Source organism: Phasianus colchicus, chromosome 11, assembly GCF_987193195.1.
Source record: "Phasianus colchicus chromosome 11, bPhaCol1.hap1.1, whole genome shotgun sequence".
Taxonomy (NCBI): Eukaryota; Metazoa; Chordata; class Aves; order Galliformes; family Phasianidae; genus Phasianus; species Phasianus colchicus.
In genome coordinates this window covers 16,037,398-16,051,169 of record NC_143446.1, presented here as the reverse complement: position 1 = coordinate 16,051,169, position 13,772 = coordinate 16,037,398, and the positions used below count along the sequence as shown (strand labels likewise).

General features: G+C 38.3%; 1 protein-coding gene across 4 annotated transcripts in view; it reads right to left on the bottom strand.

Moving 5' to 3' along the window:
• Nucleotides 1-13,772, bottom strand: part of TAFA1 (TAFA chemokine like family member 1) — a 202,819-nt gene that overhangs the window by 2,145 nt on the left and 186,902 nt on the right. For all 4 annotated transcript variants that reach the window (XM_090148408.1, XM_090148409.1, XM_090148412.1 and 1 more), the window contains one exon: nucleotides 1,812-1,936. In XM_090148408.1, coding sequence (XP_090004534.1) covers nucleotides 1,812-1,936 — 125 coding nt within the window. The remainder of the gene's footprint in view (nucleotides 1-1,811; nucleotides 1,937-13,772) is intronic.

The following is a 13,772-nucleotide window of genomic DNA, read 5'->3' as shown; positions in this document are numbered from 1 at the left end:
CAAAGACAACATAAATAGGTTTTTTTAATACTTTGAGTCATAAACCTGAATGTTTCCCTTGTCAGGACAGAAGCAGCCTAACATAAACGTATTTTGTGTAAGGAAAAGCCTTCATTAAAATAGTTTACAGCCTGTGGTGACTTGCTCTAGCTTTTCTGGCTAATCACTACAGATATATCTAGGATGTTGAGTGATTTGTGTTGCTGCTTCTGCTTTCTTGGCTTCCTTAACTACATAAATTAGACACACATGGCCCAATCTTGCAGCCCAGATTGGGGTCAATACAGATTATAGCGTAATCTCTTTCTCTGATGCCATCTGAAATGACAAAACAAAGGAAAAAAAATGCCTGTTTCAGGATCTGATTGCTTCCATTAGTTTATATTTATGTTGCTAGACTTGACACAGAAGTACAGACTCAAGCAAAGTTTCAGGGATTATAAAGTAGGGTTTTTGCTTGGAAACTGCAAGAGACAGTTGCTAAACTCATCATGTCATGTTGCCTTTGTCAGTTGGGCTCTGTAACGATACTTTAAAGCAACAAAGCAAAATTCTACTGGAAGCAGTACCATAAGGTACTCCCCTCACAAGCTAATTAAAATAACTCCTGTGGGTAAATGACAGAAATATTTCTTCAGCTATGAGCACTCACTCTCTAAGTATTTAATTTAAATGAAATACAATAATGCATACTGAATAGATTGGACCATACATCTGCATATTAATGAAGCTGCTAAATTTCTAGCAATCACCTCTAGATGCAGACTTGCCTAAAATGAGTTTATCTGATGATGGTTGGGAGAGTTAAGGGTAGGATAAGTTCACAGAACCTAAATTACGTAACTTGCAGAGAGACTGCAGAGCTACTATATTATTGTAATTTCAATAGAAAAGTACAATGTAGTTCTTCATACTGTTCATTACTTCTTTAATATCCCTTTTTTCCATTTTAAATTCCTAATTTTGCAAGAAAGCTGTTGTCTCACTGAAAAGGTCATATAGTGGTTTGTTAGGTTTTTTTGTTTGTTGTAAGAATATAAAGAAGCAGCATAACTTTAAGTGGTGGTGAAAATAGCCATGCCAGGAGAAGATGAGGCTGCTATACAAATTGTTCTTCCTGGGATAAATCACATGGAGGGAAAGAAAAGAATTCAGGAGCCATGCTGCTCAGCTGGAGTAAGATATCCTTCAGTAAAAGGCATGGAAGATATTAAAAATGACCAGAGTTGGGATCACAAGAAAAGGGAGAAGCCAGAAAATGATGACTGTGAACTTTCTGTGAGTTAGAATCCAGGTATGAGCATGCTGTGCTTTTTAATAAAAAGGAAAAAAAATATTGAGTATTTTGCTTCTTCCACTTAACAGGTTTCAGAAGGTATTTTTCACTTCACTGAAAATCAAGATGTGTTCATAAAAAAAAATGTTTTGAGTTGACAACTGCATAAAAAAAATTCAATTGTGGTATGAAAACAATCTGATTAAAATTGTTGAATACAGCTATAGATGGCAGCTTTATGAAAATATTTATGGAATATTTGGTCAATGTAAAAAAATATACTTTTGAAAGAGACTTTTTTTTTTTGGAGGTAATTTCATAATGGGAGAAGCTCAGCCAGTTGACATTCTACTTTCTCGATCTGCATCTGTATCTCACTAAGCTGTAGCCAGAAGCACTGGCTGGCTTGGGAGGCGTGCAGCAAACTTTGGGATATTTACAGCAGACATGATGCTGGAAATGATGTGGGTGTGCTACAGTTGTTGACTCTCGTCCCTATTAAAAACTCACAGCTATGGACAGAAAGACAACTTACTCTGGTGGTCTTGATTTTATTGCCAGTCGCACACATCCATCCAGAATTATCAGGCAACGTCTTACATTCCTCTCCTTCTAGGCAGGGCTCCATCTCACACCACCATTTCCCAATCACTATTGAAGCTAAAGGAAGAAAGACAATATCCACTGTTATGTTGTAATGAAAAGAATAGTAAATAATACCTCAAGAAGCCAACGCTGTATTTAAGAGGTGAAACCTTTCATCTCAGGTTTACTTGCAAGGAACTTACATTTGTACTAGTTTTTCATCAAATATTGCCCATCCAAAACATTGCATTTCTTGCCATAGCTTTCTTATACATGAGATCTAGTCTACTATGATGCTGTGATGACAGCAATATTATTTCAGAGCAAAGAACCATCCACCCTAACAGCCCTCCGCTCTGAGTAGCCAGTCTGGTCTTTATGAACACGTAAGAAGAAAGAGTTGAACTAGAAATTCTACAGGTCTTCAGGACTTGTGGTTTGAGGATCTCCAGAATCACTGGTAGGTGATTTGCCTTGAGTACCCACAGCTGGTCTTTTCTTCCCCACACCTGTGCCTAATTGTGTGAACCCAGGCAGCCTTTTAACCTCTGCAATATCCTGTTGCAGGGAGTACTGCGACTCAACTGGAAATAGAAGGTAAGTTAATACTGAATTGCACAAGTTCTTTTTGTTGAAATGTGATTATGAGTTTTATGGAAACCACATTATCACTAGCAGTTGCCTTTAATTTCTAAGCGTTTAGCATTCTAAGTAATTGTAGAGTTTGGGTCTTGTTGTTTGAACTTAATTGGCATGTATGTTTACAACCTTGAGGGTATCTTAATGGAAGTTTTTTTTTTTTTTTGCCTGGGAATTGGTATCTTCCTATAACCTTAGCTGTATCTTAATGACAATTTTTGTCTGGGGATTTTGATAAACTTTAGCTGATCTTGCAAACTGCAGCTAGTTGAGGATTGAGTGGCTCTGTTTGTGGCTTGTTTTCCCTGGCAACAATTAATTTCTTGGTTGTGCTCCTGAAGTCTGACTGTTAAGGCTTCTCCTACACTCAGATAGAGGCTTAACTCTTTTCTACCTCCACTCATTACTTCTTCAAACCTGCATAACTTCTTTGATGCAGTAGTGTGACTCATGTCACACCTTTCAGCTCTGGAAAATGCCCTTTTGTGCATGTACTGATTTAAGTGCATCTCAGAATTTATAATTAAATTATTGATTTATTTCTTATCTAGCAGAGATCTTCTTATGCTTACAGAGTCCAAACGAAATGCTCAAAGACATGTGCTGCTCATTGTATCTATCACCTCAATTCACAGGTACTTAAGTGAGGCTGTAGGAGAGCTTTGTCCACAAGCTGAATAGCTGTCCCAGTAAGAACACATTTTTCACACACACAGTAAACATCTTGATGTGAAAAGCTCCTTTGGTCTTAAAGAAGAGGTCAGCAAGTTGGAACAAATAAGTTAAGCTCTCTGTTTTCTCTCTCCTATTTTTTCCTCACAGCTTTTGCCTTATTTATATCATGTGATATACCATTTCTCTATATGTACTGCACACAAAAGCCTTTACACCTGTGCTTGCAAGGCAGTGTAATTATGCTATTCACACATCACTTTCTGAAGGGTATCATTAATGCTGCTAACAGTGGAGAAAAGAATCTCTCTTTGCTATGTGTGAAAAGGCACATGGTGGTGAATCTGCACTCTAATAACACATTGTGCAATGGGCAAACTGCAGACCGTGTCCTTCTAAATGCTGCTCTTTACTGCAAGCATCTGAGCAGGGCATTCTCAGAGTGCGTGAGGACAATCTGATGACATGGAATCAAAACTGATGATCATATTTATTTGTTAGTGTTAATGCTTTAGCAATAACTAACCATGGAGAAGGATCCTAAGATGCTAGGTGCTAAAATTCACAACACAAAATGTACTGGCACAGGGAGCCTGTAGTGTAAGACAGTGATGTGATTTAATACAGGCTAAAGGGAGCATAGGAAAGCAATGCTGTTTATTGCAATTAAAATGGTCTTAGCTACTCATTGATGTTGTTCCTCAAGACAGCCCAAGTATTTTGGGTATTGACACCGAAAAAAGTCAAACACAAAGTGAATGCTGAACTGTGATGTCAACCCTTTCATCTAACAACGTGCAGCTTTTAGTGTATGTGTCCATTTTTTGTGATCACAGTGCAGTTGCAGTCAGCAGTAGCCCTCGTTCCTGGTCCCTTATCAATACAGCTGGGCTGAGGAAAAGGTTGTGGTTTTTTTTTTTTTTGTAAAGGGGAAACTAAGGTCATTTAGATGAAGAGCACCTGTTTGTCTCTAACGTTTATGTGGGCACAGTCTTTGGAAGTCTGAAGTACTACAGAGCTCCCTGCTGTCTTGTCCTCAGCCCCATGCTGTGGCAGGGGCATCCAGAGCCCAATGAAAATTATTTCCTTTGAGTCTTGTGTTTATAGATTTCCACTTCTATTAAGAGCTTTTGAATCTCTAGGACCAGCTATCTTTCCTGGGCACTGCTGATCCTTTGAGGTCTGCTCAATTTCAAAGTTTTACACCTGCAGCTCTGTTCAAAGGAGGAGGCAAAAGCTTCAAAATGAAGCACAGTTGGCTGTGTTTGAGCTTAAGTACACTTGTATAGGGAAAGGAATTAAATAAAAAATTAAAAAAATCTCACGCTGAAGACCACAATCCAGGTTCGATCTGTTCAGGTGATGTTGCTTTGACATGTGCTGAGGCAGCTGTGTGAGAGAAGTGTTGAAATTAAGGTGCTTTCCCTTGGGATGGTTTATATTGGAGAGCTCCAGGATAATGAGGAACCTCAGCTCCTCTCTGAGCCTGAGGTGCTAAAACCAGGTGAGAATTACAGGCTCCCCACAGCCACTACTGTGAGTGCTCACACAACTGAGATGCCTGTATGAGCTGAATGAGATGCCTGTAACATTTTGGAGCAGCTTTCACTGTGTTCTCTCTCACTGTCTGGGGAATACATGAAGTGGAGATTTTTTTTTTATTTTCCCATGCAAAGCTGATTTGACTGAGACAGATACCCTCAGCCACAGGGAGTGAAAGGGGATGTGATTTAAAAGAGACTTGACGGCTCCTGCTTCGTTTGTGATATTTTTCCCCAGCTCCTGCTAGCGTAAATAAGGGATTGCTTCTATCTGAGTTCTTTTCAATAAAACGCATCTTTTATGAGAATATTAAACTCCGAGCACATAACTAATGGAGCTGGGGAAAAAAGGAACTTTCTTCAAAAAAATTTTTTTTCCACTTCAATTCACACTGGACTTCTACCACCTTTGTAAAGCTATAGAATTTTTTTTTTTTTTTAGCAAAATATTTAACTTTGGATGGCTTTAATCTGCATGAATTAGCAGACAAAAAAGCACTTGCTTGAAATGTCATTTTCTAATCACGTGTACCATCAGAGGAATAAAACAACAGATAAACGATCTGATAATCAGACTGTGTATAGGGAAAGAGCAAGACCATAGCTTATGTTTGTTGACGTTTACATGACCCTACTGCATTTTGAAATGCTCAGGCTGGATATTAGGAAATACTACTTCTCTGAAAGGGTGGTCAGGCACTGGAATGGGCTGCCCAGGGAGGTGGTGGAATCCCCTTCCCTGGAGGTGTTCAAGGAACGTTTGGATGTTGTGTTGAGGGATATGGTTTAGTGAGAACCATTGGTGATAGGTGGATGGTTGGACTGGATGATCTTATAGGTCTTTTCCAACCTTAGTGATTCTGTGATTTGTTCCCAAACGTAGCACCCAAACTCCTAGATGGCTGTAGGGAACTTAGTTTAGACTGAACTCAATGGGCTTCAGCATGCAGTGATGGCTTTTTGTCTCCTCGTGCACCATCTGGAGCACAAAGGTTGGGTGCATGAAGAGAGCTGGCTGGAGATGTTTTCCCCTTGAATTTCAGAGACAAACTGTTCTGTTACAGTGATGCAGTAGAAACACACTTGCACTCCCTCAAACACCTACATCTACACTGCAATCAAATCAACATAGAGCTATTAGACATTCAACTACCTTCCACTTGATTCAAATGTTATTTAGAATAAAGTGAATGCATTTGATTAAAACTTCCTTACTTCCTGAAACTCCTAAATATGTTTTCACCTTTTCCAGTCTTCAAATTCTTGCATTAAATTGTAGCTACTGAGCCCTTTAAAGCAAAATGCAAATCTCTTCTTGGGGCATGCAACGCTCCTTTAACTTTTTTACATCTGTATTTAGGAAATAGTTTTAACGATGTAACAAAGCATGTATGACAATGAGGATAAATAGGTATATAGCAGTATGACTCTGTATTGTCATATTGTTATATATAACTAAAATTCATCCTTGTGGAAAGCCCTGAAGTACGGAAACAGAGCAAAGTCTCATCATGCATTTTTCAGCAGCTCAGAAGAAGCATGCTATGTATGAAAGCGTTCCAGGATTACTTCTGCATTTGCCATTAGAAAGCCACAGCCACTATCTCTTTTTGCCTGTGATAAAGTATACACATTTGGGTTATTTACAGATAGAATACAAAGGAAGAGAGATATTAGATTGTGCTTCCTCCTGATCATAGGTATCCAAGGAATAATGAGCAGAGATGGCTTGCAGAGCCAGTATGACGCTCATTGGGGATGGGAAGGTTTTTACTGTAAGTGTAAAGCATTCCATTTAATCTAGTTTCTACCAGAGAAGATTGATATAAATAAAATTTAAATAGAGAACACATTTCACAGATGCCAGCAGTGAAAAAGACTTTGTCAGTCTAATGAAAAGATATCAATTTTCTCCACTTTATTCAATAAATTGTGAGTCATTTTCTAAATGGATTAGATTAAAGGAAAGTTCAAACTCCCTGTGAGAGACTCTTGTACTGATGGAGACTTTTGGCAATAGATATAACACTGAGGTAAAATCTTTCAGGCCTTTTTTTTTTGCCTTTCAGAAAAAGAAATCTGATATAAGCAAGAATAGGACTGTTTGTATCTGTACCCTGTGCTCATATGCTTTAGAAAACAAAATCTCAGAGAATTGAATGAGATGTCGTTTCTCCTATTTTATTGGGATGTCATGGGGTGCAGAATGAATTACAGGGAAGGGAACACCAGGAGGGTGAGAAAGCTAGAGAGAAAGAGAAAGAACATGTCATTTGAAGGGTTACGTATTTCATAAACAGAGCAAGGTACCATTTACTCTGGGAGTTGTAAAGCAGCAGTCTGATAAGTTAAAGAATAGAAATCCAAAACTGAAAATTTTAGGTTGAATAATATTGTCTAGGAGAAATACAGATTTTTTCCTACTGGGAGTCCATCAATCTGCTTTAATTCAATCTTACTCCATTTTAGAAGCATCAATCTAATGCTCACTCAGTCTAATACTTGGCAGACTTTGATAACAGACCTTTAATAACACTGACATTTCTCTGGTTTATAACAGTGTCATCAGTGAGGCAAGCGATGTCTCTTATTCCTAATTACCATGGAGCTAGTCTTGTGAAGTGAATTTAATGTTTTATTGTAGTAGATGTTTAAAAAAAAAAAAAAAAAGATATTTCTTTCTTTTAGAACTTCCCAATCTACTCCCCAGGTTCTTCAACAATGCCTTATTAATTCTCCTCTTTTATAGAGGATTTAAGGTTTTACATTTTTTCCCTTTCCATCCAGAATTCTTGCCTTTTCATTGTAATGTATTCAGCGGCCAGAGCAGGATATTTTTTAAGGGTGTAATATGTGTCTAAAGAACTCTGCAGGCTGCATTAAAATACACCCATAAAATATGAAAGGGTAGATTAGATGCAGAGAATCCCTGAACAATTTCCATTTAAGATCTGCATAAGCCAGCAAAAATTCAACAGCGGGAGAAGACTCAGTAGTGAAAAAACACTTACATTGCCATTTTCTAACAGTTGGCATACCAGTAGGTAAATTGGAAAAAATAACACGAGTGTGTTGTATACTTCTCTCTCACAACAATATGTCTAACAGAGACAGCATTGGCTAATGGCCTGGGAACCAGAAACTCCTGAGGCTCCTTTAATCCTAGCTCTGCTTCTGACTTCTTCTATTACTACAGTTAAATCATCCTGTTGCAGTTTTTCATCTGTAATATTATTTACTTGAAGAGAGAGTTTTGCACTGTTTCCCTACGTGGTCCTTTCTGTATTTACTGACCTGTTGAGTTTTGATGCTGTATTGCAGCACTTTGGGACCGACCCTTTTTTTTTTTTTTTTTCTCCTCATTTGCACATTTAGGAGAACGGTGTCCCAGGCAATAATGAGATACTCCAGATACTATGGTAACCAATAATAACATTAAAATTCTGCGATGTCCATCTGCTGCCAGGAGGTTTTTAAGCACGTACGTTACTTTCTGCTGAATAGAGATGCTCTGGTAAAGAGCAGATTTCAACCAAAATAGCTCAGAGCTTGCAAGGGAATTTCTAGCCCTCATGCTGCTCAGTTTGGGAAGGTTGGGTGCTGCAGCTCTGTCATTTTTATCTGTGTGCCCCTCTTTGCACCTTTGGAAATGAATGCTACTTGAACATATGGCCAAGAGGCATCTGTAACAGACGCAGGACTGCAGTCTCTCATGGGTGGCACCTTCATGGTGAGTGAATGTGCATCTTCACTTCCATGAGTGCATTAATAATGACAGCACTCAACTCCTCTGAGTACTTAGAAAATGAGTACAGCTGTTCAGAGGGAAAGACTCTTTTGTCAGCTAGATATAAATACACCCAGGTTGTAAGGAGAGCAGTAGAATTTGTATGACATCTTTTGAATGAAGTAAATCTGAGAGATATTGCACTGAACCTTTTGTCTTTTAGGCTTCAGGAAGTAAAATTTGTTTCGTGTAGGTGCTCTCAAGTGTTTGTATTTCTTGGGAATTCTTAACATCACGCACAGCAACACGCATCTAATGCAAGTATGGATCCACCTACCTTTATTTACAGTTTTAAGCATGTAAGCTTATCAGTGATTAACAACCTACTGCAGAGGGTGTGGATCACTTCAGAGCAACCTGCTGTCAATGAGTGCTAATGAGATTAATGAAAACACAAAACTCTTACATGCATGTCTTCCAGCTCTTTACATGTGACTGAGGATCCACTCCCAACCTGCATGAGGAAAACTGATCTGTAGGTCAGGGAGATCCCTTGTTGCAGTCACCACTAAGTTTGGAACTGAAGCTGAACCTTGCTGCAGGACAAAGCTGAGAGCATGCTGGTAAAATATTTGTGCAGTTTAGCAGTGTTATTTATATCCTATTTGAACTGCTTCTCAATAGCCTAGTGAATGCTTAATCTTATTGTTATATATTTAATGAAATGCCTATGAACTGCAGCATAATTATACATTTTTGGAGAGACAATAGGAAGCTGCTCATAAATATTCACACTTTTCAGATCAGGGCTGAGGACTGGCGTGCTGTCAAAGGAGAAAAATGCCTTCCTGCAATGTTAATTTTTCATTAGTAATAATTAATAGAGCAAATGGATGAGTAAAAATGGAGAGTGAGGAGATCCTAGTTGTGAGATGAAGATAATGGGGATACCTGAGGTCGGTGGGTGGCCTTTCATTGCTATGCCTCTTATGTACATATACATACATATATTGCTGGTGAATTGTCATGGCCTGCCTCTGCTGTGCAAATGGTTGCTCACATGGCTGTTGATGCCAGGAAATGGCAATGTTGAACCAGAGATATGATTGCTATGACTTTGTCCTTTGTGACTGTGGTACTGAGCGCCCAAGAGGAGCAATTATAGTCTTTGCATTAGAAACCAATGATCCCTGTTTAGGGTCTGAAGCAATGCTTACAGAAAAAAAACAGAAACAGGGAAAAGGTCCTCCTTCACAGCTGTAGGCTTTTGAACCAAATCTGGTGTTTGTCAAACCTGATGTTTGCTCACATGTGAATTCCCTGCGTCCTTGGGTTTAGTGAAGTGGAAGGGAAAAGCTGCAAGATGGGGGCCAAAGAGTGAAAGTCTATAATGAATTTTTTGTCTGAATGAAGTGCCAGAAACGTAGCTTAGCAGTAAAGCTATGAAAGAACATTGGAAATGAATAAATTATATAAATGTAATGCATTCATTAGGCATAACAAAACATGCATAATGCATTGGATGATTATCAGTTATGAAATTAAGATCTGGTGTGCTCCTACAAGTATTTGATTCAAGTTGTTTCCACTCTGTGTGTGAGATTCCTCTAAACAAATAAATAGATATGGAAATAACTTCCATTGAATTTCTAGAAAGTAATAACGTGCAAAGCAATTATGTGCTTCTAATCAATGAGAAATACTTTTATCTTAAACTTTGCATATGTTTTTCCAGGGAAAAAATGATGATTATTTTCTTTTTAATTGTATTGTCACATCAAATCCTAATTATTTTGTGCTCCATTGCCCAGAAGGATGAACCCCTAAACTTTGAAAAGGCTGACATGTCTGGGGATACAGAATCTCTTTTTGTAACAGTGAGGGTTATCATGTGGGTACCTGCTGGTGAAGAAAGTGTGTGAGGATAAGAGAAGTGGCAAAAGGAAAAGGGAAAAAAAAAAAGGAAAAAAAACCCCACAACATAGTGGCCAGATATCATGTGAGTAGAGAAAGGGTTAATGTTTCTCTTATAATCTGGATTTCAAGGAATTTTTGAAAAAGAGACTGCTAAAAAAAGTGTGAAGAACATTAAACCATCTTCCACTCTTCTCCTAAAAAGGATTGGAATGGCTTAACAATCCAAGCTGGAAAATTCCTGAATCAAATCACCCCATAATTTTGAGGTCTTTAAAAGAATTGGAAGTCCTAGAAGTATCACTGTTGGACCGGATCTCTTGCTGGGTTGAGAAATGTTGGCAGATCTAACAATATGTTGATGAGTGCAATTAAAAATGAATTTGAGCTATTGCTTTAGTGTTTAGTTGTGCCTAAAATCTCATCCTTTCGCACAGGCTGACCCTACCGTGTGCAAACGGGGCCAGAGTGGGAGCAGCAATGTGCTGGCATCAGCATGGCAGCAGGACATGGTTCCCAAAGGCCCTACTTGTCCTCTCCAGCGCAAGCATCAGTTCAGTGCAGTCATGCAAAACACCCATCAAGTAGGTGGCTTTTATCTTTCGAATTGCAGGAAAGCTGCCTAACTGGTGATTGAAACTCTTCTCTGGTAATTGAAGTTCATCTGCTCTTGACCTAATGCCTCATAATACCTTCTTGGTCTATTCTCTTTACTCCCAAATATTATGCCTGCTGTCTTACAGCTTAATAAAAAAATGCATAGAACTCTTTGCCAGGACACTTAAGCAGCCTTCATTAGTTTCCTATTGGTGTGTTGCTGGCTGATTTTCAAGGTAAAGTTGTGTGGAGCAAAGCCCATACAGATGTAACCCATGGGTGACCCTGAGGGCTCTAGGAAAGAATGGGAGCGCATCCCTTTAGTTTTTCCTGTACTCACTGGTAATTTTCAGTCCATTGCAGTCACAGAAATATGTTTATAATGGACTGGATTAGAGCTGGTGTTATTTGAACTTACACCAACTCACAAACTCACGCTGTAAACTAGGGTCAGGTGCCCATGCTTTCAGGATAAGAGTGAGTCAATTTCAGTGATAAACAAAAGCAGGTTTTACTGTGGACTTGCACAGGGTGGACAACTTTAATCATGGTGGTACCGAAAGGCAGAGCCTGCAAATCTCTTTGAAGTAGTTTAGGTAACTTGCAATTCTTCTACTGTGAAGGGAAGACATGGTCCAAATTCTCTTCTTTGAAATGGGGGATGCTGTGGTATAAATAATAGACCCACAGAGCCCCTAAACCTCCCCAGGCCAGCTCTCAGAAGGGCATTGTTTAAAATCTGAATGGAAAAAAAGCTGTTTTCAAAGGTTACATTAAATGAGCCAACTGCCACTCCACAAGGTAATTACTCATTTATTAAAAGTGCAGTATTCATGCAAATCTCTTTGTTCTGCTATGTAAGACAAGTCTAATTTTGTATTAAAGATTAAAGGAACATTTGTTTTTTGTAAACAAATCCCTAGCTACTATTACAAATTACATCATGCATAATCTTGACACGATAGATTTGGAGATATTTCATCTCAACAATGCCAGTGCAATCAGAACAAGAACTGCGAGACTGAGGAAAAATTGATGAATTGAGCACACAATACTTTGTAGCTCATATCATAGCTTAATTACTGCTTCAATATGCTTGAATAAGAGAAGTAACTAAATCATAAAAACTTATCGGCAAGACTTAAAACCAGTGCAATTCATGAGTGGATATTAAACTGACCTCAACTGACAAGCTTTTCTTTGAAATTATGTTTTCCTCCAGTGCTTATAATACTTATTTATTCTGAAGCATTTTACAGAGATGAGAACTCTGGGAATGGGCACTTGAAATTTCATGGCCGTCACAGTACTGGCACAGCTCATGTCTTTTTACCTCCATTCAATGTAATTCTAAATTATATTATTTTAAAAGATTATAATTCACTACCACTTACAATGTTTTGTTGTTGTTGTAACCTTGGAAGAGTCCCTGGAATGCACTAACTCACTCCTTCCTACAGATAGATAATTTATATGATGACCATACTCTGTTTTCCTTGGGGTGAATTTATGCAAGGATCATTATCTCCTACATTTGTAATACACAAGATGCGTTCTTGAAAAAATAACCAGAGGGAAGGAGCTGTGAGTGTTGGACTCCAGCTACTCCAGGAATCTCATGCATGCTCTGGTCAGACGATGCTTAGCTAGAAAGCCACTAGCTTTTTTCTCATCACCATAAATACAAGTTTAATGCTTTATTTTTCACAAACATCTATCCTTACTCTACTTGATTTCATTAATGCTCTTACAAAATGCATGTAAATGGAGCCTGAGCATGCCCAGCACCAGTACTTTTTACAAATTTGAGCATGAATGAAATAATTTGCAGAATGTGTTCAGCTCTGCCAGTTGCAAAATGTCTGCAAGCAGAAGCCCTCCAAAGGTGAATAGCTAAACAAAAGTGCAATAGTGACTAACAAACAAAATAGGAATATGTTTTAGGTGAAGTTTTAGAATATTTTTGTTAATCGTTTTTAAACTACTCAAGGTTGAAATAGTTGGGTTTTCTCTCTGAACAGTCACCTTCACAAATGCTTGTAATTGAATAGGAAATGTAATTGACAAGTGAATCTCCTAATGTGGCAGTTAGGTTCCTACCTTTTTTTTTTTTTTGCTCTTTTTTATTTTCCATCCCCTCAGATAAGAAAACCTGAAAATTGCAATGGAGTTATCTACCATACAGTTGTGCAATTGATGTTCTTCCCTGCACTTACAGTGTCTGACCTCTCACTCATTCAGTTGATCTTGTTTCAATTATTCCAGCCTTCTCCCCTCTACCCCTATCTCCTCTTCTGCTCATTAATTCAGTCTCTACACCAGCGATCTCCAACTCAAGGCTGGACAACAATGGCTCCTCCAAAAAAACAGCGAGTACAATTATATACTCTCATTCTTGATTGTGTGCCACATTTATTACAACCACTCTAAGACTGAAGTGTTGATATTTCCATTTAAATATCAGGTACTGTTGTTCTTTTATTTGATGCTACCTGGAGATAACGCTCTTACCTTGGACCTTGTGATGGCAGCAGCAGATGTCACAGCAGCTATCTTCAGAGTTTTGTAATTTAACTTTCAATAAAGGTAGAATATGATAATTTATTGTGAGTGCCTTTTGCATGGGCTTCCTCAAATATTTATAACCTCATTTAAATAATTAATACATGAGTTTTAATAAACTGTTTATATTCACAAAACGAATGTAATTTTCAGGAAGGACTGTTCAGGTGCTAGCAGCTACAGATAGACTACATTAATTAAAAATAGTGCCTTGCATCTAAAGTTGATATGACCTTTTTCTAAGTTGTCGAAAGTTGCT